General features: G+C 41.9%; 1 protein-coding gene across 1 annotated transcript; it reads right to left on the bottom strand.

Moving 5' to 3' along the window:
* Positions 1–1,709: 1,709 nt before the first annotated feature.
* LOC140677496 (uncharacterized) lies at positions 1,710–25,657 on the bottom strand. The gene is made up of 4 exons (XM_072912132.1): positions 25,323–25,657; positions 17,930–18,160; positions 4,613–4,777; positions 1,710–2,182 (listed from the first exon to the last, which is right to left on the bottom strand). The coding sequence occupies exons 1-4, from the start codon at positions 25,396–25,398 to the stop codon at positions 1,710–1,712; spliced, it is 945 nt and encodes a 314-aa protein (XP_072768233.1). The 5' UTR covers positions 25,399–25,657.
* Between the last annotated feature and the right edge of the window lie 1,589 nt (positions 25,658–27,246).

Raw genomic sequence — 27,246 nt, 5'->3', positions numbered from 1 at the left:
TAATAAAAGACAAGATGTAGGCGAGAGAAGGTAAGAAGTAGGTTAAGAGAAGGTAATAAAAGATAAGACGTAGGCGAGAGAAGGTAGGTAAGAGAAAGTAATAAAATATAAGACGTAGGCGAGAAAAGGTAAGAGAAGTTAAGAAGTAAGTAAGAGAAGATAATAAAAGACAAGATGTAGGCGGGAGAAGGTAAGAAGTAGGTAAAAGGTAAGAAAATGAGTAGATAAGAGAAGGTAATAAAAGATAAGACGTAGGTGAAAAAGGGTAAGAAATAGCTAAGAGAAGGTAATAAAAGATAAGACATAGGCGAGAGAAGGTAAGAAGTAGGTAAGAGAAGGTAATAACAGATAAGACAGGCGAGAGAAGGTAAAAGAAGGTAAGAAGTAGGTCAGAGAAGATAATAAAACACAAGATGTAGGCAGGAGAAAGTAAGAGAATTTAAGAAGTAGGTAAGAGAAAGTAACAAAATATAAGATGTGGGCGAGAGAAGGTAAGAGAATGAAAGAAGTAGGTAAGAGAAGATAATAAAATATAAGATGTAGGTGGGAGAAGGTAAGAGATGGTAAGAAGTAGGTAAGAGACAATATGTAGGTAAAAGAAGGTAAGAAGTAGGTAAGAGAAGGTAAAAAAAAAAGATATGACGTAGGCAAGAGAAGGTAAGAAAAGGCAATAAAATATAAGATGTGGCCGAGAGAAAGTAATCTGTAGGTAAGAGAAGGTAATAAAAGACAAGATGTAGGCGAGAGAAGGTCAGAAAAGGTAAGAAGTAGGTAAGAGAAGATAAAAAAAAGATATGGCGTAGGCGAGAGAAGGTAATAAAATATAAGATGTAGGCAAGAGAAGGTAAGCTGTAGGTAAGATAAGGTAATAAAAGACAAGATGTAGGTAAGAGAAGGTAAGAAGTAGGTAAGAGAAGGTAATAAAAGACATGATGTAGGTAAGAGAAGGTAAGAAGCAGGTAAGTGAAGTTAATAAAAGACAAGATGTGGGCGAGAGAAGGTAAGAAGTAGGTAAGAGAAGGTAATAAAAGACAGGATTTAGGTAAGAGAAGGTAAGAAGTAGGTAAGAGAAAGTAATAAAAGACAAGATGTAGGTAAGAGAAGGTAAGAAGTAGGTAAGAGAAGGTAATAAAAAACAAGACGTAGGTAAGAGAAGGTAAGAAGTAGGTAAGTGAAGGTAATAAAAGACAAGATGTAGGTAAGAGAAGGTAAGAAGTAGGTAAGAGAAGGTAATAAAAGACAAGATGTAGGTAAGAGAAGGTAAGAAGTAGGTAAGAGAAGGTAATAAAAGACAAGATGTAGGTAAGAGAAGGTAAGAAGTAGGTAAGAGAAGGTAATAAAAGACAAGATGTAGGTAAGAAGTAGGTAATAGAAGGTAATAAAAGACAAGATGTAGGTAAGAGAAGGTAAGAAGTAGGTAAGTGAAGGTAATAAAAGACAAGATGTGGGCGAGAGAAGGTAAGAAGTAGGCAATAAAAGATAAGATGTAGGTAAAAGAAGGTAAGCATCGTAACATTATGTGTATGCAGACCAGAGATCCTTGTTTGAGATCATAAAGTCTTGCAAGTTCTGCCGACGTGTCAAGTACAACATCAAAAGTATGATCCAACTTTTGTCTGAACTTTGAATTTGCTTGGACTTGGACGTGGTCTTGGACTCTCGAGGTGATGTCAAAGGTAAGCAACTGAAGCAACGCCAGGTGTAATTTATTACCTGGTACTAGCACGAGAGGAGGTCCGGGTCAGGTCAGTCAGAGTTGGTGGTGCTGGGGCTGGATCATGTGGTTCACGTGGGTCAAGTGGATCCCATGGGTCAGGTGGACCACCTGGGTCATGTGGGTCACGTTGGTCAGGTGGACCACCTGGGTCACGTGGGTCACGTGGATCACGTGGACCAGGTGGAGGTGTCCCTGTTTCGAATGGCTCTCTTCTCTCTTGGTCGCCCTCAGTTTTTCGTCCGGCAGGTACCGAGACTTCCAGGTCTTCTTTGCCCCACAGCAGTAGTCCTCCTTCCTCGTCCAGCTGCTGTCTCTCGGGGAAGGACAACAGTTTTTCCAAGGCCACCGACTCGTGTCCCAGGGGAGGAAGACTAGCATGTGGGCCACCCAGCTCTGTGTCTTGTGACGTTCCACCCAGTCCTGGACTGAAGGACTGGAGGAGGAGACGAAAGCGCTGCCGGCAAGCTGAGGAGCACATGAGACCGTCACAGTTCTCTTGGTACGCCATCAAAAATGCTACTTTGGCCCCATGGCCACTAGGGGGCCCCCAGAGTCAGTATTAGGTAAGAGGTTTGTTACGCAGAGTCGGTATAATGTAAGACTTTTGTTACCCAGAGTCAGTATAAGGTAAGAGGTTTGTTACCCAGAGTCAGTATTAGGTAAGAGGTTTGTTACGCAGATTCAGTATAATGTAAGACTTTTGTTACCCAGAGTTAGCATAAGGTAAGAGGTTTGTTACCCAGAGTCAGTATAAAGTAAGAGTTTTGTTACCCAGAGTCAGCATAGTGTAAGACTTTTGTTACCCAGAGTCATTATAAGCTAAGACATGTTACCCAAAATCAGTATAAGCTAAGACTTGTTACCCAGAGTCAGTATAGTGTAAGACTTTTGTTACCCAGAGTCATTATAAGGTAAGACTTTTGTTACCCGGGGTCAGTATAAGGTAAGAGGTTTGTTACCCAGAGTCAGTATAAAGTAAGACTTTTGTTACCCAGCGTGAGTATAAAGTAAGAGTTTTGTTACCCAGAGTCAGTATAATATAAGACTTTTGTTACCCAGAGTCAGTATAAAAAAAGAGATTTGTTACCCAGAGTCAGTGTAAGGTAAGACTTGTTTCCAAATGCCAGTATAAGGTAACACTTTTGTTACCCATAGTCAGTATAAGGTAATACTTTTGTTACCCATAGTCAGTATAAGGTAACACCTTTGTTACCCATAGTCAGTATAAGGTAAGACTTTTGTTACCCATAGTCAGTATAAGATAAGACTTTTGTTACCCAGAGTCAGTATAAGGCAGGACTTTTGTTACCCAGAGTCAGTATAAGGTAAGACTTGTTACCCAGGGTCAGTATAAGGTAAGAGGTTTGTTACCCAGAGTCAGTATAAAGTAAGACTTTTGTTACCCAGAGTCAGTATAAAGTAAGACTTTTGTTACCCAGAGTCGGTATGAGGCAAGACTTTTGTTTCCCAGAGTCAGTATTAGGTAAGACTTTTGTTACCCAGAGTTAGTATAAGGTAAGAGGTTTGTTACCCAGAGTCAGTATAAAGTAAGAGTTTTGTTACCCAGAGTCAGCATAGTGTAAGACTTTTGTTACCCAGAGTCATTATAAGGTAAGACTTTTGTTACCCGGGGTCAGTATAAGGCAAAATGTTTGTTACCCAGAGTCAGTATAAAGTAAGACTTTTGTTACCCAGAGTCATTATAATGTAAGACTTTTGTTACCCAGAGTCAGTATAAGGTAAGAGGTTTGTTACCCAGAGTCAGTATAAAGTAAGACTTTTGCTACCCAGAGTCAGTATAAAGTAAGACTTTTGTTACCCAGCGTGAGTATAAAGTAAGAGTTTTGTTACCCAGAGTCAGTATAATATAGGACTTTTTTTTACCCAGAGTCAGTATAAAATAAGAGGTCTGTTACCCAGAGTCAGTGTAAGGTAAGACTTGTTACCAAGAGTCAGTATAAGGTAACACTTTTGTTAACCATAGTCAGTATAAGGTAAGACTTTTGTTACCCATAGTCAGTATAAGATAAGACTTTTGTTACCCAGAGTCAGTATAAGGCAGGAATTTTGTTACCCAGAGTCAGTATAAGGTAAGACTTGTTACCCAGAGTAAGTATAAGGTAACACTTTTATTACCCAGAATCAGTGTGAGGTAAGAGGTAAGTTAACCAGACTCAGTATAAGGTAACACTTTTGTTACCCATAGTCAGTATAAGGTAAGACTTTTGTTACCCATAGTCAGTATAAGATAAGACTTTTGTTACCCAGAGTCAGTATAAGGCAGGACTTTTGTTACCCAGAGTCAGTATAAGGTAAGACTTGTTACACCCAGAGTCAGTATAATGTAACACTTTTATTACCCAGAATCAGTGTGAGGTAAGAGGTTTGTTAACCAGAGTCAGCATAACGTAACACTTTTGTTACCCAGAGTCAGTATAAGGTAAGACTTGTTACCCAGAGTCAGTATAATGTAACACTTTTATTACCCAGAATCAGTGTGAGGTAAGAGGTTTGTTAACCAGTCAGTATAACGTAACACTTTTGTTACCCAGATTTAGTATAATGTAACACTTTTGTTACCCAGAGTCAGTATAAGATAAGAGGTTTGTTACCCAGAGTCAGTATAAAGTAAGACTTGTGTTACCCAGAGTCAGTATAAGGTAAAAGGTTTGTTACCCAGAGTCAGTACAACGTATCACTTTTGTTACCCAGAGTCAGTATAAAGTAAGACTTTTGTTACCCAGAGTCAGTAAAAGGTAAGACTTTTGTTACCCAGAGTCAGTATAAAGTAAGACTTTTGTTACCCAGAGTCAGACGGTAAGACTTTTGTTACCCAGATTCGGTATAAGGTAAAACTTTTGATACCCAGAGTCAGTATAAGGTAAGACTTGTTACCCAGGGTCAGCCGGGGGATCCTCAGGACTCTGTTCAGTTCTCTGGTTGGAGATGAGTCCATGGATCGAGGGTCAGTTGCCAGGTCAAAGTTGAGGATGAACATGATGACCAGACCGTCTTCGTTCTTGACAGGGACCACGTCTATCAGGCAGGGCAGACACACACCTGAGGACCAGGTCACACCATCTTATTAGTGATTATTATCATGTCTACACACACCTGAGGACCAGGTCATACCATCTTATTAGTGATTATTATCATGTCTACACACACCTGAGGACCAGGTCATACCATCTTATTAGTGATTATTATCATGTCTACACACACCTGAGGACCAGGTCACACCATCTTATTAGTGATTATTATCATGTCTACACACACCTGAGGACCAGGTCACACCATCTTATTAGTGATTATTATCATGTCTACACACACCTGAGAACCAGGTCACACCATCTTATTAGTGATTATTATCATGTCTACACACACCTGAGGACCAGGTCATACCATCTTATTAGTGATTATTATCATGTCTACACACACCTGAGAACCAGGTCATATCATCTTATTAGTGATTATTATCATGTCTACACACACCTGAGGACCAGGTCATACCATCTTATTAGTGATTATTATCATGTCTACACACACCTGAGAACCAGGTCATATCATCTTATTAGTGATTATTATCATGTCTACACACACCTGAGGACCAGGTCATACCATCTTATTAGTGATTATTATCATGTCTACACACACCTGAGGACCAGGTCACACCATCTTATTAGTGATTATTATCATGTCTACACACACCTGAGGACCAGGTCACACCATCTTATTAGTGATTATTATCATGTCTACACACACCTGAGGACCAGGTCATGGTCATCTTATTAGTGATTATTATCATGTCTACACACACTTGAGGACCAGGTCATGGTCATCTTATTAGTGATTATTATCATGTCTACACACACCTAAAGACCAGGTCATGTCATCTTATTAGTGATTATTATCATGTCTACACACACCTGAGGACCAGGTCACACCATCTTATTAGTGATTATTATCATGTCTACACACACCTGAGGACCAGGTCATGGTCATCTTATTAGTGATTATTATCATGTCTACACACACCTGAGGACCAGGTCATATCATCTTATTAGTGATTATTATCATGTCTACACACACCTGAGGACCAGGTCATACCATCTTATTAGTGATTATTATCATGTCTACACACACCTGAGGACCAGGTCATATCATCTTATTAGTGATTATTATCATGTCTACACACACCTGAGGACCAGGTCATATCATCTTATTAGTGATTATCATCATGTCTACACACACCTGAGGACCAGGTCATATCATCTTATTAGTGATTATTATCATGTCTACACACACCTGAGGACCAGGTCATGTCATCTTATTAGTGATTATTATCATGTCTACACACACCTGAGGACCAGGTCATGGTCATCTTATTAGTGATTATTATCATGTCTACACACACCTGAGGACCAGGTCATGTCATCTTATTAGTGATTATTATCATGTCTACACACACCTGAGGACCAGGTCATACCATCTTATTAGTGATTATTATCATGTCTACACACACCTGAGGACCAGGTCATGGTCATCTTATTAGTGATTATTATCATGTCTACACACACCTGAGGACCAGGTCATATCATCTTACTAGTGATTATTATCATGTCTACACACACCTGAGGACCAGGTCACACCATCTTATTAGTGATTATTATCATGTCTACACACACCTGAGGACCAGGTCATGGTCATCTTATTAGTGATTATTATCATGTCTACACACACCTGAGGACCAGGTCACACCATCTTATTAGTGATTATTATCATGTCTACACACACCTGAGGACCAGGTCATATCATCTTATTAGTGATTATTATCATGTCTACACACACCTGAGGACCAGGTCATATCATCTTATTAGTGATTATTATCATGTCTACGCACACCTGAGGACCAGGTCACACCATCTTATTAGTGATTATTATCATGTCTACACACACCTGAGGACCAGGTCACACCATCTTATTAGTGATTATTATCATGTCTACACACACCTGAGGACCAGGTCACACCATCTTATTAGTGATTATTATCATGTCTACACACACCTGAGGACCAGGTCATATCATCTTATTAGTGATTATTATCATGTCTACACACACCTGAGGACCAGGTCACACCATCTTATTAGTGATTATTATCATGTCTACACACACCTGAGGACCAGGTCACACCATCTTATTAGTGATTATTATCATGTCTACACACACCTGAGGACCAGGTCACACCATCTTATTAGTGATTATTATCATGTCTACACACACCCGAGGACCAGGTCATACCATCTTATTAGTGATTATTATCATGTCTACACACACCTGAGGACCAGGTCACACCATCTTATTAGTGATTATTATCATGTCTACACACACCTGAGGACCAGGTCATACCATCTTATTAGTGATTATTATCATGTCTACACACACCTGAGGACCAGGTCACACCATCTTATTAGTGATTATTATCATGTCTACACACACCTGAGGACCAGGTCACACCATCTTATTAGTGATTATTATCATGTCTACACACACCTGAGGACCAGGTCATACCATCTTATTAGTGATTATTATCATGTCTACACACACCTAAAGACCAGGTCATACCATCTTATTAGTGATTATTATCATGTATATTATATTAGGCTCCAGCACCCCCCGCAACCCCAAAAGGGACAAGCGGTAAAAAAACGGATGGCTGGATGGATTATATTAATAGTGTACAGGTGACTATGCATAGGTTAGAAGGAATAAAAACAATGACATTACTAAATAAATCCAGCAGAGGGCGCCAACAAACCACAAATATTATTTGTTCATTCCTTCTGCAGGCAGCATAAACACACACATATATTTATATATACATATATACATATATATATATTTTTATGTATTTATATATATATATATATATATATATATATATATATATATATATATATATATATATATATATATATATATATATATATATGCCAAATTTTCAAAGAGAACGCATATGCCAAATTTTCAAAGAGAACGGCCTACGGATCACGATTGAAGCCAACAAGCAAACCGTCAACCTCCTTGACGTCACTTTCAACCTGAGAAATAACAGCTACCAACCATTCACGAAACCCAACACAACACTCCAATACGTGCACCATGACAGCAACCACCCACCCACCACCGCGAAAAGAATACCTACCGGAATTAATAAAAGGCTATCGATGCTGTCATCTAGCAAAGCTGAATTTGACCAAGCAACCCCCCCGTACCAAAAAGCCCTTGATGAAAGCGGATACAATTTCACCCTCACCTATGAACCCACGCCAGGAAACCAGCCGAAAAAGAACAGAAAACGAAACGACATCATCTGGTACAACCCCCCATACAGCAAAAACGTCTCAACTAACATTGGACACAAATTCCTCAATCTGATTGACAAACACTTTCCCAAAGACAACACCCTAAGAAAAGTATTCAACAAGAACAACATTAAATTGAGCTACAGCTGTATGAACAATATACGACAAATCATCTCAAAGCACAACAAAACAATTGCAAATGAGCCGTCGGCCCCCGGACAGAGCGACTCCAAAACCAACAAAGGCTGTAACTGCCGAAAGAAACCTGATTGCCCTCTCAACGGGGGGTGCTTACAAACATCAGTTGTCTACCAATCTAAGGTAACACGCAAGGACATTAACACATCCGACACATATGTAGGATTAACCGAGGGAGAATTCAAAACCAGATGGAACAATCACAAGGCTTCTTTCAGGAACCAAAACCTGCGGAATACCACAGAACTCAGCAAACACATTTGGGACCTCAAAGACAATAATGTTGAATATTCAATAACATGGCAAATTCTTGCATCCAGCACACCTTACAATAGTGGTAATAAAAGATGCAACCTATGCTTGAAAGAGAAACTGTTTATTATTTACCGTCCAGACCTGTCATCCCTCAACAAGCGCAGCGAAATTGTAACAGCATGCCGCCATAGACGGAAACACCTCCTAGGTAACACAAGAGCCAATCACCACGCCCCTACGCCAGCCTGTACCCACCCACTCTGTGCCCTATATAAACCATGGTATGTGAATGCTCCCATTAAAATCTCCTGATGATTGAGGGTACCCCCCCTCATGAAACAGGCCTGTAGAGATGAAATAGTCTTGTGATTTTTTTCCCACACATACATATATATATATATACATATATATATATATATATATATATATATATATATATATATATATGTATATATATATACATACATATATATATATATAAATATATATATATATATATATATATATATATATATATATATATATATATATATATATATATATATATATATATATATGTATGTATGTATGTATATATATATATATATATATATACATATATATATATATATAATAAATACATAAAAATAATATATATATATATAATAAATACATAAAAATTATATATATATATATATATATATATATATATATATATATATATATATATATATATATATATATATATATATGATGAAATCAAATCATTTATGCCAACATCAGGTCTAAGGCAGCATTAAATTGATTTCTAAGTCACTGTAATGATTTTTTTTTATCCGTGCGCGTGTGCATGTTCGTGTGTGTGTGTGTGTGTGTGTTTGTGTGTGTGTGTGTGTGTGTGCGTGTGTGTGTGTGTGTGTGTGTGTGTGCGTGCGCGCGTGTGTGTGTCAGTAAATGCGTGAAGGGCGGTTAGCGATATGATTGTCGGCATTATGTCTGCCGCAGAGTGGATTAGCGTAGCTACATGCTAACTCCTAATGATATCACCGCGACCGAAGTCAATGTCATCGTCTCTTTGTTCCAATAATCCACCGGAACATTCTGGCAAGCTTCTGCTTGAATTTTGTTTTGACCACTCCTCTTGACACAATCGGTGCAGTTCAGCAAAATGTGTTAGTTTTTCCTGACATGGACTTGTTTCTTCAGCATTGTCCACACGTCGAAGTCAGGACTTTGGGAAGGCCATTCTGAAAACCTTCATTCTAGCCTGATTTAGCCATTCCTTTACCACTTTTGGGGTCATTGTCCTGTCGGAACACCCAACTGCGCCCAAGACCCAACCTCCGGGCTGATGATTTTAGAATTTGGAGGTAATCCTCCTTTTTCATTGTCCCATTTACTCTCTGTAAAGCCGCAGTTCCATTGGCAGCAAAACAGGCCCAGAGCATAATACTACCACCACCATGCTTGACGGTAGGGATGGTGTTCCTGGCTTTTCTCCTCCAAACATATTGCTGGGTATTTGTTTCATCTGACCACATTTTGTCAGAATAATTGTATCTAAGTTATCACAAAACGTGTCTTTGATCCTCCCAATCAAAAGGCTTGTAAAACTCCACTGTGTACGATGGGAAGCGACGTGAAGGTGTCAGTTTCTTTGACGTATTGTAATCCAGAGGAGGATTTTTGTCTTGACCCGAGATCTTTTCTTTGAACTGTTTTACGACCTTTCTCTTTGAACTGTTTTGTAACCAAAGGCGAGGGCTGTTTATGACCCCCCTCCCTTAGAAACGGCTGTTACCATGTAATCAGGGAACGTCCAAATAAAAGAGGAGGCGTACAATCTTTTATCAGAGCGTGGGACGACACTTTACAAGGGTACAGTGTCTACGCGTTTCTCCTCAATTGAGCTAAATTGAATTTAGTTCTGTTGTAGCTGTAAAAAAAAAAATGCAAATACAATTTAAAAAAAGGCAAATATCGATATTAAAAAACAACAACTGATATTCGGTCAATTTCTCGAATATATACTCGACATACAATACATCTTTGTGCTGCACTGGAGAAGGTGGTGTTGAGGTAATAAATGTGGGGCTGAAGGAGAGTAAATCAGTGCTTTCTGAGTCCCAACATTTCATACAATGTTGTCTGATTGCGGGAGAGCAATAACCTTTTGTGTGAAACTCACCATCTCACTTCCTGTGGTGACCTCGCTCGCCTCATTATTGCAGGCTCCTCTTTACCCTGCGCGTAATTCCCAAGTATTAAGTGTGTGTGTGTGTGTGTGTGTGTGTGTGCGGAAGGTGAAAGCGATCCAGGGAGGATTAAAGTGAGTTAATGCTCGGCACAGACGCACCAGGGGCATCGTGTATTAAAAGTAAGAGATTTCCCACTAGAAATTGGCGACAATTGAAAATTCCGATGTATCCAAGCACGTTTCTTTGTTGTATTCGGAAATGTCTGACCACTCGTTTCTGGGTGTTGTTGATAAATGGCCTTGGCTTCGCATAGGAGAGTTTTAACTCGCACTTACAGACGTAGCGGACCGACTGTAGTTACTGACGGTGGTTTTCCGATGTGTGGTGATATCCTTTACACACTGATGTGGCTTTTTTTGATGCAGTACCGCCTGAGGGATCCAAGGTCACGGGGCATTCAATGTTGGTTTTTTTCCAGATTCTCTGACCCTTTTGATGATATTACGTGGGTAGATGGTGAAATCCCTAAATTCCTTGCAATAGCTTACCCAATCATGGCACCCACCTGTTCCCAAATAGCCTGTTCACCCGTGTGTTTACTTGTCCACTTTGCATCAGTCCATCTTCGATGAGCTCGTTTCTGGGTGTTGTTGACAAATGGCTTTGGCTTCGCATAGGAGAGTTTTAACTCGCACTTACAGACGTAGCGGACCGACTGTAGTTACTGACGCTGGTTTTCCGATGTGTGGTGATATCCTTTACACACTGGTGTGGCTTTTTTTGATGCAGTACCGCCTGAGGGATCCAAGGTCACGGGGCATTTAATGTTGGTTTTCTCCAGATTCTCTGACCCTTTTGATGATATTACCTGGGTAGATGGTGAAATCCCTAAATTCCTTGCAATAGCTTACCCAATCATGGCACCCACCTGTTCCCAATTAGCCTGTTCACCCGTGTGTTTACTTGTCCACTTTGCATCAGTCCATCTTCGATGAGCTCGTTTCCGGGTGTTGTTGACAAATGGCTTTGGCTTCGCATAGGAGAGTTTTAACTCGCACTTACAGACGTAGCGGACCGACTGTAGTTACTGACGGTGGTTTTCCAATGTGTGGTGATATCCTTTACACACTGATGTGGCTTTTTTTGATGCAACACCGCCTGAGGGATCCAAGGTCACGGGGCATTCAATGTTGGTTTTTTCCAGATTCTCTGACCCTTTTGATGATATTACGTGGGTAGATGGTGAAATCCCTAAATTCCTTGCAATAGCTTACCCAATCATGGCACCCACCTGTTCCCAATTAGCCTGTTCACCCGTGTGTTTACTTGTCCACTTTGCATCAGTCCATCTTCGATGAGCTCGTTTCTGGGTGTTGTTGACAAATGGCTTTGGCTTCACATAGGAGAGTTTTAACTCGCACTTACAGACGTAGCGACCGACTGTAGTTACTGACAGTGGTTTTCTGATGTGTGGTGATATCCTTTACACACTGATGTGGCTTTTTTTGATGCAGTGCCGCCTGAGGGATCCAAGGTCACGGGGCATTCAATGTTGGTTTTTTTCCAGATTCTCTGACCCTTTTGATGATATTACGTGGGTAGATGGTGAAATCCCTAAATTCCTTGTTGAGAAATGTTGTTCTTAAACAATTTGCTCAGGGATTTGTTGACAAAGTGGTGACCCTCGCCCCGTTTCACGGAAGCTGCTTTTATACCCAATCATGGCACCCACCTGTTCCCAATTAGCCTGTTCACCCGTGTGTTTACTTGTCCACTTTGCATCAGTCCATCTTAGATGAGCTCGTTTCTGGGTGTTGTTGACAAATGGCTTTGGCTTCGCATAGGAGAGTTTTAACTCGCACTTACAGACGTAGCGGACCGACTGTAGTTACTGACGGTGGTTTTCCGATGTGTGGTGATATCCTTTACACACTGATGTGGCTTTTTTTGATGCAGTACCGCCTGAGGGATCCAAGGTCACGGGGCATTCAATGTTGGTTTTCTCCAGATTCTCTGACCCTTTTGATGATATTACGTGGGTAGATGGTGAAATCCCTAAATTCCTTGCAATAGCTGGTTGATAAATGTTGTTCTTAAACAATTTGCTCAGGCATTTGTTGACAAAGTGGTGACCCTCGCCCCGTTTCATGGAAGCTGCTTTTATACCCAATCATGGCACCCACCTGTTCCCAATTAGCCTGTGGGATGTTCCAAAGAAGTCTTTGATGAGCATTCCTCAACTTTCTCTTGCAGTCTATTCAATTGAATATAAGTTGAAAAGGATTTGTTGTATTCTCTTTTTATTTACCATTTATTCACTGCTTCTGGGGTTTTGTACTACTATTGAATCAAAAGTGCTGCGTCAGCAACCTCTGTCGCATTTTTCATATCGTTTCGTATTGTCTGCTCTTCGACCCGCCTCCCCCGGTCCCCCCGGGCAAAAGCAATAAGAGGGCTGAGAAAACAACAAAAATAGCAATATAACAAAAAAAAAGTGGACGACAGGCTGAGGTATGAAATATTCATAGTGAGTTTATTACTCGGGTGTGGCAGGACTGCACTGATCCTCAGAACTTGGTGAGTGCCTTTTGTCTTCATGAATAAGCAAATGATTAACGATACTTGGCCGATAAAACTGATTCTGATCACTGCGAAACAGGGAGGGGATGCAAATATAATCACTTGGCGTTGTGTTTCTTGACCGTAGGGCCACAAAATGAGCTCAGCCGTAGTCTGTACTCAGTTGTAATACACTTTTCCACCACTTGTGGCAGTAATGACAACATGAAACAAGTTATTCTGCAGCGTAATGTGGAATAAAAACACATTTTGTTTGTCCAGTATCTAGCATTAGAAAGTTAGACTCGGTCAGCGTTTAGTTCCAGACCTGCACGTCGGCCCGGGTTCCCTTCCTATCTCTCGTCCTCTCGCTTCTCCGCCTCCTTCCTCGGTGCCGACAACAAACCACGCCGATGTTGCGCAATAAAATCAAGACTGCTAAAAAACTACACCAAAGAAACAATGACGGGTCATCGGCGTAAGGGGGCGTTTGCATTTATTAACTCCGCCTCCGGAAACGAGCTGTTTTGAGAGGGCGTTAAAAAGTGGCTTGTGTCGAACATATCCATCCAATCCATCTTCTTCCCCTTATCCGAGGTGGGGTCGCGGGGGCAGCAGCTTAAGCAGGGAAGCCCAGACTTCCCTCTCCCCAGCCACTTCGTCCAGCTCCTCCCGAGGGATCCCGAGGCGTTCCCAGGCCAGCCGGCAGACATAGTCTTCCCAATGTGTCCTGGGTCTTCCCCGTGGACTCCTACTGGTCGGGCGTGCCCTAAACACCTCCCTAGGGAGGCGTTCTGGTGGCATCCTGACCAGATGCCCGAACCACCTCATCTGGCTCCTCTCCATGTGGAGGAGCAGCGGCTTTACTTTGAGTTCCTCCCGGATGACAGAGCTTCTCACCCTATCTCTAAGGAAGAGGCCCACCACCCGGCGGAGAAAACTCATTTGGGCCGCTTGTACCCGTGATCTTGTCCTTTTGGTCATAACCCAAAGCTCATAAACCATAGGTGAGGATGGGAACGTAGATCGACCGGTAAATTGAGAGCTTTGCCTTCCGGCTCAGCTCCTTCTTCACCACAACGGATCGATACAGCGTCCGCATTACCGAAGACGTCGCACCGATCCGCCTGTCGATCTCACGATCCACTCTTCCCTCACTCGTGAACAAGACTCCGAGGTACTTGAACTCCTCCACTTGGGGCAAGATCTCCTCCCCAACCCGGAGATGGCACTCCACCCTTTTCCGGGCGAGAACCATGGACTCGGACTTGGAGGTGCTTCACACTCAGCTGCAAACCGATCCAGTGAGAGCTGAAGATCCTGGCCAGATGAAGCCATCAGGACCACATCATCTGCAAAAAGCAGAGACCTAATCCTGCAGCCACCAAACCAGATCCCCTCAACACCCTGACTGCGCCTAGAAATTCTGTCCATAAAAGTTATGAACAGAATCGTAGATGTTCACATTACAGAAAACTACAGCCACGGGGGCCAAGTGCAGCCTGCCGGCATCTTCAATTTGGCCCGCGAGACAGCAGCAGTTCAATAAACAATTTGACCGGGAGCGGTGTATCCGTGTCATACATAATCATCCAGGCGCCTGATTGCTGCCATTTTGTCACTATTTGGTGGATAACAAAAGTAACTCTGCCATTAATTGCATTTTCAAGAAGTGGAGCGCAGCATATACTTATATGACGCAATCCAAACAACCTTCCCTAGTCACGGTGCAGAAAAATAGATTCTAAAAGGTCTCAGTCCTGGCGCATTTGTGGCAATTTCACGGATTTTGAGCAATCAAAGTCAACATTTTCTGAACCGAATTATTAGATTAGGATTAAGAGAGACTTCACGGTGGCAGAGGGGTTAGTGCATCTGCCTCACAATACGAAGGTCCTGAGTAGTCTTGGGTTCAATCCCGGGCTCGGGATCTTTCTGTGTGGAGTTTGCATGTTCTCCCCGTGACTGCGTGGGTTCCCTCCGGGTACTCCGGCTTCCTCCCACCTCCAAAGACATGCACCTGGGGATAGGTTGATTGGCAACACTAAATTGGCCCTAGTGTGTGGATGTTATCTGTCTATCTGTGTTGGCCCTGTGATGAGGTGGCGACTTGTCCAGGGTGTACCCCGCCTTCCGCCCGATTGTAGCTGAGATAGGCTCCAGCGCCCCCCGCGACCCCAAAGGGAATAAGCGGTAGAAAATGGATGGATGGATGGATGGATTAAGAGAGACGACAGACGGCTGGGCGTCTGCAGTGACGCGGACCCGGTATCGGTCCATCGTAGAGAGAAGCAAAGGAAACATATTTGGAAGTAAGAGGCAAAGTGGGGACGAGGAACAACCTCTTGCACAAACTTGTAAACACGTCTCAGGGTGCAGTCTACTGCTCTGGCCCTATGCTACTCTGCCGGGGAGGACCCCTGTCCTGTCTGGGAGAAATCATCACATGCCAATAAAATTGACGCTGTCCTCATTGACAGCTGCAGGTGCATTATGGTATGCCAAAAACCCACAAATATGGACAGCCTCCACCTGGGATCCGCAGGTCTGTAGTCAGCAGAAATGAACGCTGCAGGCAAGTTGAGGGCACCCACCACCAGCGAGCCAGCTCAAAGTTGCCTGACGTCCAGGAAAAGCTTTTTCTCCACTCAGCCCAGCCGCCATCCCAGTCCCCTTCTACAGCCAGGCTGGCATGGTGGCAGGAAAAACGCAACATTCAGCAATGATACCACAACCAACCGTATGACCAACTAACACCCGGTCATTCGGTAAATCTACATGGAAGACATGGAAGTTGCTCCACAGACCTTGCAAGGGCTTGGGCCGCTGCAAGACCAACATGGGGGAATGGGGCGATGCTGTTGCAACAAAACAAAACCAAGGAACAACTAACACCCGGTCGTTCGGTAAATCTACATGGAAGACATGGAAGTCGCTCGACAGACCTTGCAAGGGCTTGGGCCGCTGCAAGACCAACATGGGGGAATGGGGCGATGCTGTTGCAACAGACCCAAACCAAGAAACAACTAACACCCGGTCATCAGTAAATCTACATGGAAGACGTGGAAGTCGCTCCACAGACCTTGCAAGGGCTTGGGCCGCTGCAAGACCAACATGGGGGAATGGGGCGATGCTGTTGCAACAGACCCAAACCAAGTAACAACTAACACCCGGTCGTTCGGTAAATCTACATGGAAGACATGGAAGTCGCTCCACAGACCTTGCAAGGGCTTGGGCCGCAGCAAGACCAACATGGGGGAATGGGGCGATGCTGTTGCAACAAAACAAAACCAAGGAACAACTAACACCCGGTCGTTCGGTAAATCTACATGGAAGACATGGAAGTCGCTCCACAGACCTTGCAAGGGCTTGGGCCGCTGCAAGACCAACATGGGGAAATGGGGCGATACTGATGCAACAAAACCAAACCAAGGAACAACTAACACCCGGTCTTACAGTAAATCTACATGGAAGACGTGGAAGTCGCTCGACAGACCTTGCAAGGGCTTGGGCCGCTGCAAGACCAACATGGGGGAATGGGGCGATGCTGTTGCAACAGACCCAAACCAAGTAACAACTAACACCCGGTCGTTCGGTAAATCTACATGGAAGACATGGAAGTCGCTCCACAGACCTTGCAAGGGCTTGGGCCGCTGCAAGACTAACATGGGGGAATGGTTCCAATGCTGATGCAACAGACCCAAACCAAATAACAACTAACATCCGGTCGTTCGGTAAATCTACATGGAAGACGTGGAAGTCGCTCCACAGACCTTGCAAGGGCTTGGGCCGCTGCAAGACCAACATGGGGGAATGGGGCGATGCTGTTGCAACGGACCCAAACCAAGTAACAACTAACACCCGGTCGTTTGGTAAATCTACATGGAAGACGTGGAAGTCGCTCCACAGACCTTGCAAGGGCTTGGGCCGCTGCAAGACCAACATGGGGGAATTGGGGCGATGCTGATGCAACAGACCCAAACCAAGTAACAACTAACACCCGGTCGTTCGGTAAATCTACATGGAAGACGTGGAAGTCGCTCCACAGACCTTGCAAGGGCTTGGGCCGCTGCAAGACCAACATGGGGGAATGGGGCGATGCTGTTGCAACGGACCCAAACCAAGTAACAACTAACACCCGGTCGTTTGGTAAATCTACATGGAAGACATGGAAGTCGCTCCACAGACCTTGCAAGGGCTTGGGCCGCTGCAAGACCAACATGGGGGAATGGGGCGATGCTGATGCAACAGACCCAGCCTGTAAGTGAGGAACGTCTGAACAATCCATGCAGAAGATGCCCACTCCTGGATGACCAATGCGGCTTGGAGGATCTAATGGCTACCAATGAGACGGCTCTCCACTGGCCAAACATATGTCATCCATGGATTACGGACAGGAAAGAGCCGGAAGGCAGAGTTTTCAATTCACTGGTCGATCTACCTCCTCACCTATGGTCATGACAAGATCATGGGGACAAGCGAAATGAGTTTCCTCCTCCGGGTGGCGGGGCTCTCCCTTAGAGACAGAAGTTGTCATTCGGGAGTTTGAATCCCATTGACTTTAACTACCTTGCATGTTTCAGAGGTCAGAACCAAGATTCAAACTCAGACCGCTCATGTTCATATCATTGGTGCGAGCTGCAGATGAAGAATCGGTGTACCTTCCTTGGTGTAGAGAACAATCTCCACCTTCCTCTCCTCAGCTCCCAGGAGAGCTTTGGTCATCTGCGCCACTGCCGGTCTGTTGGTGAGGGGTCCGTACAGGAAGCTACAGGTGCACGGCTTCTGCATCACCTCTGCCCGGGTGTAACCGCAGAGCCCGCAGAAGGCGTCGTTGCAGAAGATGATGGCACAGTTCTCCACCTGGGCGTTGGCGATGATGAACTTACGGTCTGCGGAGGCAAGGAACGTTACATTCCCCCACAGATCCAGAATAAAATGGAATCATTACCAATGCTAGTTTTAGATGATGCTACACATTTGGGTATGGATCCACTTCCTGAGTTTGTAAACAATAACAAAAACAACAAAAAACTAGTTTGTCAAAATGAAAATGATTGATGTGATCGCTGTAGTATTGATCATACACGTATCGATCCACCCACTCATGTTTACATTCAAGACCTCTAGCTTAGCAGTTACCATACCCCCTACGGCAGGGGTGTGACACTCCGTTTTACAATTATTTACATAAATGTATAGCAGCCTCGTTACACAATTCGCAAAGGCAACTCTTTTCTGATTGTTATATTTTTTACTTACAGATTAATGGATAGCCCAAACCCCGCCCCACTCTGTGCCATTCCCCCTCCAATGTCAAAATCTCCCCAAACTGGTTCCAATCGTTTGTGCTGCAAACATCTTTGGTCTGAGTATTATAGGTTCAGAGTTTTTAACAATGTTACGTTTTTATGGTATTACCGTGTAATTAATCTGTTATTAATCATAACTAACCCCCCCCCCCCCCACCCCTCACCCGAACTATGTCAAAATCACCCCCAACTTGTCCAATTAGTTTGTGCTACATTTGTGCTGCAAAAGGTTTAGTTTGTGCCGTTGTGTTTTTAATTTTTTCGGGTTTTTATGTTATTAATGTGTAATTAATGTGTTATTGATCATACCTACAACCCCCCCCACCACCACCCTTTGTCAAAATCACCCCAAACTTGTCCAATTAGTTTGTGTTACATTTGTGCTGCAAAATGTTTAGTTTGTGTCGTTATGTTTTTAAGTTATTAGTCATTTTTATGTTATTAATGTGTAATTAATGTGTTGTTGATCATACCTACAACCCACCCCCACCACCACCACCCTTTGTCAAAATCACCCCAAACTTGAACAATCGTTTGTGCTGCAGAAAGTTTAGTTTGTGTTATGTTTTTAAGTTAAGGTTTTCATGTTATTAATGTGTAACTAATGTGTTATTGATCATACCTACAACCCCCCCACCACCCCCACTCTTTGTCAAAATCACCCTAAACTTGAACAATCGTTTGTGCTACATTTGTGCTGCAGAAAGTTTAGTTTGTGTTATGTTTTTAAGTTATTAAGGTTTTTGTGTTATTAATGTGTAATTAATGTGTTATTGATCATATCTACAATGCCCCCCCTCCTCCCCCAGATCTATGCCAAAATCACCCCAAACTTGTCCAATTCGTTTGTGCTACATTTGTGCTACAAAAAGTTTAGTTTGTGTCGTTGTGTTTTTAAGTTAAGGTTTTTATGTTATTAATGTGTAATTAATGTGTAATTGATCATATTGACAACCCCCCCCCCCCCACACCCACCCCCACCACTATGTCAACATCACCCCAAACTTGTCAAATTCATTTGTGCTACATTTGTGCTGCAAAACATTTAGTTTGTGTTTTTATATTTAGAAGTTATTAAGGTTTTTATGTTAATAATGTGTAATTAATGTGTTATTGATCATACTTACACCCCCCCCCTCCACCCCCAAACTATGTCAAAACTACCCCTAACTTGTCCTATTTGTTTGTGCTAAATTTGTGCTACAAAAAGTTTAGTTTGTGTTATGTTTTTAAGTTAAATGTTATGTTATTAATGTGTAATTAATGTGTTATTGATCATACCTACAACCCACTCTCCACCCACAGAATTATGTCAACATCACCCCAAACTTGTCCAATTTGTTTTTGCTACATTTGTGCTACAAAAGTTTAGTTTGTGTTATGTTTTTAAGTTGAATGTTTTTATGTTATTAATGTGTAATTAATGTGTTATTGATCATACCTACAACCCCCCCACACCCCCCACCCTTTGTCAAAATCACCCCGAACTTGAACAATTTGTTTGTGCTAAGTTTGTGCTACAAAAAGTTTAGTTTGTGTTATGTTTTTAAGTTATTAAGGTTTTTATGTTATTAATGTGTAATTAATGTGTTATTGATCATACCTACAACCCCCCCTACCCTCCACCCCCACCCTTTGTCAAAATCACGCCGAACTTGAACAATTTGTTTGTGCTAAATCTGTGCTACAAAAAGTTTAGTTTGTGTTATGTTTTTAAGTTATTAAAGTTTTTATGTTATTAATGTGTAATTAATGTGTTATTGATCATACCTATAACCCCCCCCCACCCTCCACCCCACCCTTTGTCAAAATCACCCCAAACTTAAACAATCGTTTGTGCTACATTTGTGCTGCAGAACTTGTATTGTGTGTCGTTATGTTTTTAAGTTATTACGGTTTTTATGTTATAAATATGTAATTAATGTGTTATTAATCATACCTACAACCCCCACCTCCACCCCCCACCCCCCAGAACTATGTCAAAATCACCCAAAACTTGTCAAATAATTTGTTTGTGCTACATTTGTGGTGCAAAACGTTTATTTTGTGTCGTTATGTTTTTAAGTTATTAAGGTTTTTATGTTATAAATGTGTAATTAATGTGTTATTGATCATACCTACAACCCCCCCCCCCCCCCACCCTTTGTCAAAATCACCCCAAACTTAAACAATTGTTTGTGCTACATTTGTGCTGCAAAACTTGTATTGTGTGTCGTTATGTTTTTAAGTTATTAAGGTTTTTATGTTATAAATGTGTAATTAATGTGTTATTAATCATACCTATAACCCCCCACCCCACCCCCAGAACTATGTCAAAATCCCCCCAAACTTGTCCAATTTGTTTGTGCTACATTTGTGCTGCATAACGTTTGGTTTGTGTGTCGTTGTGTTTTTTAAGTTAAATGATATGTTATTAATGTGTAATTATTGTGTTATTGATCATACCTACAACCCACTCTCCACCCACAGAATTATGTCAACATCACCCCAAACTTGTCCAATTTGTTTGTGCTACATTTGTGCTGCATAACGTTTGGTTTGTGTGTCGTTGTGTTTTTTAAGTTAAATGATATGTTATTAATGTGTAATTATTGTGTTATTGATCATACCTACAACCCCCCCCCTTCCACCCACAGAATTATGTCAACATCACCCCAAACTTGTCCAATTTGTTTGTGCTACATTTGTGCTACAAAAGTTTAGTTTGTGTTATGTTTTTAAGTTATTAAGGTTTTTATGTTATTAATGTGTAATTAATGTGTTATTGATCATACCTACAACCCCCCCACCCTCCACCCCCACCCTTTGTCAAAATCACCCCGAACTTGAACAATTTGTTTGTGCTAAGTTTGTGCTACAAAAAGTTTAGTTTGTGTTTTGTTTTTAAGTTGAATGTTTTTATGTTATTAATGTGTAATTAATGTGTTATTGATCATACCTACAACCCCCCCACCCTTCCACCCCCAGAACTATGTCAGAATCACCCCAAACATGAACAATTTGTTTGTGCTACATTTGTGCTACAAAAGTTTAGTTTGTGTTATGTTTTTAAGTTATTAAGGTTTTTATGTTATTAATGTGTAATTAATGTGTTATTGATCATACCTACAACCCCCCCACATCCCCCACCCTTTGTCAAAATCACCCCAAACTTAAACAATCGTTTGTGCTACATTTGTGCTGCAAAGTGTTTAGTTTGTGTCGTTATATTTTTAAGTTATTAGTCATTTTTATGTTATTAATGTGTAATTAATGTGTTATTGATCATACCTACAACCCCCCCCCCCCCACCCCACCCCCAGAACTATGTCAAAATCCCCCCAAACTTGTCAAATTTGTTTGTGCTACATTTGTGCTGCATAACGTTTGGTTTGTGTGTCGTTGTGTTTTTTAAGTTAAATGATATGTTATTAATGTGTAATTATTGTGTTATTGATCATACCTACAACCCCCGCCCCCCCCCCCCACCCTTTGTCAAAATCACCCCAAACTTGTCCAATTTGTTTGTGCTACATTTGTGTTGCATAACATTTGGTTTGTGTGTCGTTGTGTTTTTTAAATTAAATGATATGTTATTAATGTGTAATTATTGTGTTATTGATCATACCTACAACCCCCGCCCCCCCCCCTCCACCCACAGAATTATGTCAACATCACCCCAGACTTGTCCAATTTGTTTGTGCTACATTTGTGCTGCATAACATTTGGTTTGTGTGTCGTTGTGTTTTTTAAGTTAAATGATATGTTATTAATGTGTAATTATTGTGTTATTGATCATACCTACAACCCCCCCCCCCTCTCCACCCACAGAATTATGTCAACATCACCCCAAACTTGTCCAATTTGTTTGTGCTACATTTGTGTTGCATAACATTTGGTTTGTGTGTCGTTGTGTTTTTTAAGTTAAATGATATGTTATTAATGTGTAATTATTGTGTTATTGATCATACCTACAACCCACTCTCCACCCACAGAATTATGTCAACATCACCCCAAACTTGTCCAATTTGTTTGTGCTACATTTGTGCTGCATAACATTTGGTTTGTGTGTCGTTGTGTTTTTTAAGTTAAATTATATGTTATTAATGTGTAATTATTGTGTTATTGATCATACCTACCACCCACTCTCCACCCACAGAATTATGTCAACATCACCCCAAACTTGTCCAATTTGTTTTTGCTACATTTGTGCTACAAAAGTTTAGTTTGTGTTATGTTTTTAAGTTAAATGTTTTTATGTTATTAATGTGTAACTAATGTGTTATTGATCATACCTACAACCCATTCTCCACCCACAGAATTATGTCAACATCACCCCAAACTTGTCCAATTTGTTTGTGCTAAATTTGTGCTACAAAAAGTTTAGTTTGTGTTATGTTTTTAAGTTAAATGTTATGTTATTAATGTGTAATAAATGTGTTATTGATCATACCTACAACCCCCCCCTCTCCACCCCCACAACTATGTCAAAATCACCCCAAACTTGTCCAATTTGTTTGTGCTACATTTGTGTTGCATAACATTTGGTTTGTGTGTCGTTGTTGTTTTTTAAGTTAAATGATATGTTATTAATGTGTAATTATTGTGTTATTGATCATACCTACAACCCCCCCCCCTTCCACCCACAGAATTATGTCAACATCACCCCAAACTTGTCCAATTTGTTTGTGCTACATTTGTGCTACAAAAGTTTAGTTTGTGTTATGTTTTTAAGTAATTAAGGTTTTTGTTATTAATGTGTAATTAATGTGTTATTGATCATACCTACACCCCCCCTCCACCCCCACAACTATGTCAAAATCACCCTAAACTTGTCCAGTTTGTTTGTGCTACATTTGTGCTACAAAAAGTTTAGTTTGTGTTATGTTTTTAAGTTAAATGTTATGTTATTAATGTGTAATTAATGTGTTATTGATCATACTTACAACCCCCCTCCACCCCCAAACTATGTCAAAATTACCCCTAGCTTGTCCAATTTGTTTGTGCTAAATTTGTGCTACAAAAAGTTTAGTTTGTGTTATGTTTTTAAGTTAAATGTTATTAATGTGTAATTAATGTGTTATTGATCATACTTACAACCCCCCTCCACCCCCACAACTATGTCAAAATCACCCCTAACTTGTCCAATTTGTTCGTGCTAAATTTGTGCTACAAAAAGTTTAGTTTGTGTTATGTTTTTAAGTTAAATGTTTTTATGTTATTAATGTGTAATTAATGTGTTATTGATCATACCTACAACCCCCCCACCCTTTGTCAAAATCACCCCAAACTTAAACAATCGTTTGTGCTACATTTGTGCTGCAAAACTTGTATTGTGTGTCGTTATGTTTTTAAGTTATTACGGTTTTTAAGTTATTAATATGTAATTAATGTGTTATTAATCATACCTACAACCCAGACCTCCACCCCCCACCCCCCAGAACTATGTCAAAATCACCCCAAACTTGTCAAATAATTTGTTTGTGCTACATTTGTGGTGCAAAACGTTTATTTTGTGTCGTTATGTTTTTAAGTTATTAAGGTTTTTATGTTATTAATGTGTAATTAATGTGTTATTGATCATACCTACAACCCCCCCCCCCACCCTTTGTCAAAATCACCCCAAACTTAAACAATTGTTTGTGCTACATTTGTGCTGCAAAACTTGTATTGTGTGTCGTTATGTTTTTAAGTTATTAAGGTTTGTATGTTATAAATGTGTAATTAATGTGTTATTAATCATACCTATAACCCCCCCACCCCACCCCCAGAACTATGTCAACATCACCCCAAACTTGTCCAATTTGTTTGTGCTAAATTTGTGCTACAAAAAGTTTAGTTTGTGTAATGTTTTTAAGTTAAATGTTATGTTATTAATGTGTAATTAATGTGTTATTGATCATACCTACAACCCACTCTCCACCCACAGAATTATGTCAAAATCACCCCAAACTTGTCCAATTTGTTTGTGCTACATTTGTGTTGCATAACATTTGGTTTGTGTGTCGTTGTGTTTTTTAAGTTAAATGATATGTTATTAATGTGTAATTAATGTGTTATTGATCATACCTACAACCCACTCTCCACCCACAGAATTATGTCAACATCACCCCAAACTTGTCCAATTTGTTTGTGCTACATTTGTGCTGCAACAAGTTTAGTTTGTCATTATATCTTTAAGTAATTAAGGTTTTTGTTATTAACGTGTAATTAATGTGTTATTGATCATACCTACAACCCCACCTTCCCCCGACCCACAAACTTTGTCAAAATGAACCCCAAACTTGTCCAATTTGTTTGTGCTACATTTGTGCTACAAAAAGTTTAGTTTGTGCCCTTATGTTTTTAAGTAATTAAGGTTTTTATGTTATTAATATGTTATTAATGTGTTATTGATCATACCTACAACCCCCCCGTTGTCAAAATGACCCCAAACGTGTCCCAATCATTTGTGCTGGTTTGTGCCGCACAAAAAGTGTTATTTTTATACAAATGTTGACATAGTCAGGGTGCAGTTGTGAGGAATAACACGTCAATTAAATGTTAATAAGGTATAAGAGTTACATAATAGTGCTTTGGGAACTTCAAACGAGTCGACAACAAATCAATCAACTTTAACGGGACTTCCTGGTTACTCTCCCGCCAAAACCCCAACGACCAATCACAGAGCTCCTTCTTCTTCTTGTGATCTGATTGGTGGCGATGGTCAGTGGAAAGTAAACCAAAGACTTCCAGAAAGTGGTGAGAAGTTCTCAGTACTCACTCTGACCCTCGAACTTGCGGATGATGGTGTCCAGGAAGGTGTTCTGAGTCGCCACGTGACCTCGCCGTACCGGCATGGCGCCGACTTCTTCTCTCCGGCAGCTGCAATCTGGACTTTAAAATCAATATTTTCAATTCAATATTTTACTGTCATATTTCCAGTCAATTGTTTGCAAACGATGCGTTCATGAAGGTCGGGGGATTTGCGACTGCTGCTCCCGACCCCACCAACCCTCGCCTCGGCGTGGACACGCCCCACTTTCACGCTCCCTGCACGCCATTGGTCGACTTCAGCCCAGCAGCCGAAGGTAATTAAAGCCATATAAAAACTAAATATCCAACAATAAAATACACCAAAATGAAGTTGTATAAGTGGATTGTAGACATAAATACCTCACTGAAGAATCGGAAGCTATTTCAAGGTTTATTTTTTTGATTGACACATATAAACAACGTCATTTTTGTAAAAAAAAAAATAATAATAATAATAAAAAGATGGTGCAGTGCCACATCTCAACATTGTCCCACAGTGCCCCCCAGTGGAGGAATCTACTTACTACACAAAACAATGTTTTCTTTTTTACGTTTTCTTTTTAATTTAATTTGTTTTTGATGGATTTTAACGCATAAAAACAGTGCTTTTTATGAGTTAAAATACCCCGACTCTCCTGGGGTATTCCCCCAAATGACAGCTGTTGTTAACCTTTAAAACTTTGCGAGATGCTTTAAAAGTGTGTCAAATATTACAGTTTAAAAGTGTTTAATCAATTTATTGACACAATCTAGGAAAATATCAGCTTTTACTATTAAGTGAGTTAAAGTTAAAGTAGCAATGATTGTCTCACACACACACACACTAGGTGTGGCGAAATTATTCTCTGCATTTGACCCATCACCCTTGATCACCCCCTGGGAGGTGAGGGGAGCAGTGGGCAGCAGCGGTGACCGCGCCCGGGAATCATTTCGGTGATTTAACCCCCAAGTCCAACCCTTGATGCTGAGTGCCAAGCAGGGAGGTAATGGCTCCCATTTTTATAGTCTTTGGTATGACTCGGCCGGGGTTTGAACTCACAACCTACCCATCTCAGGGCGGACACTCTAACCACTAGGCTACTGAGTAGGTTAGACGGGAGACATTAACCCCCCCTCCTCCCTACGTGGGAGGGAGGCGAGTTGGATGCCCGAAACCCCGCGCTCGGAAGCGGATGCCGGTCATGGTTCCGAAAGGTTCCGACGCGCCCGCCGGCCCGGGCCGGGCCACACGCGTCAAGGGATGGGCCGAAACCCGCCCCAAAGCCCTGAGACTTCTGCGTATCAACCCCGACGTATGGCCACGTCGGTCACGGAGCCCGCCGTGCCACACGCACCAAGGGGTGGGCCGAAACCCGCCCCAAAGCCCTGAGACTTCTGCGTTGATCCCCAAAACTGTGTGGCACCGCGCCTCCAAGTGGGATGGAGGGGCCGAAACACGCCCCCCCCCCCACCACGGGGCCCTGAGACTTCTGCGTATCAACCCCGACGTATGGCCACGTCGGTCATGGAACCCGCCGTGCCACACGCACCAAGGGGCGCCGGCCCCAAAGTCCTGAGTCTTCTGCGTTGATCCCCAAAACTGTGCGGCACCGCGCCGCCAAGTGGGGTGGAGGTGGGGGGTACGGGCCGAAACACGCCAAACCCCCCGCCACGAGGCCCTGAGACTTCTGCGTATCAACCCCGACGTATGGCCACGTCGGTCACGGAGCCCGCCGTGCCACACGCACCAAGGGGCGGGCCAAAACCCGCCCCAAAGCCCTGAGACTTCTGCGTTGATCCCCAAAACTGTGCGGCACCGCGCCACCAAGTGGGGTGGAGGTGGGGGGGGACGGGCCGAAACACGCCCCCCCCCCCGCCAAGAGGCCCTGAGACTTCTGCGCATCAACCCCGAC

Source organism: Nerophis lumbriciformis, linkage group LG33 (assembly GCF_033978685.3).
Source record: "Nerophis lumbriciformis linkage group LG33, RoL_Nlum_v2.1, whole genome shotgun sequence".
In the NCBI taxonomy this organism is placed as follows: Eukaryota; Metazoa; Chordata; class Actinopteri; order Syngnathiformes; family Syngnathidae; genus Nerophis; species Nerophis lumbriciformis.
The sequence above is the reverse complement of the archived record's forward strand: the minus strand, read 5'-3'. Positions and strand labels throughout refer to the sequence as shown.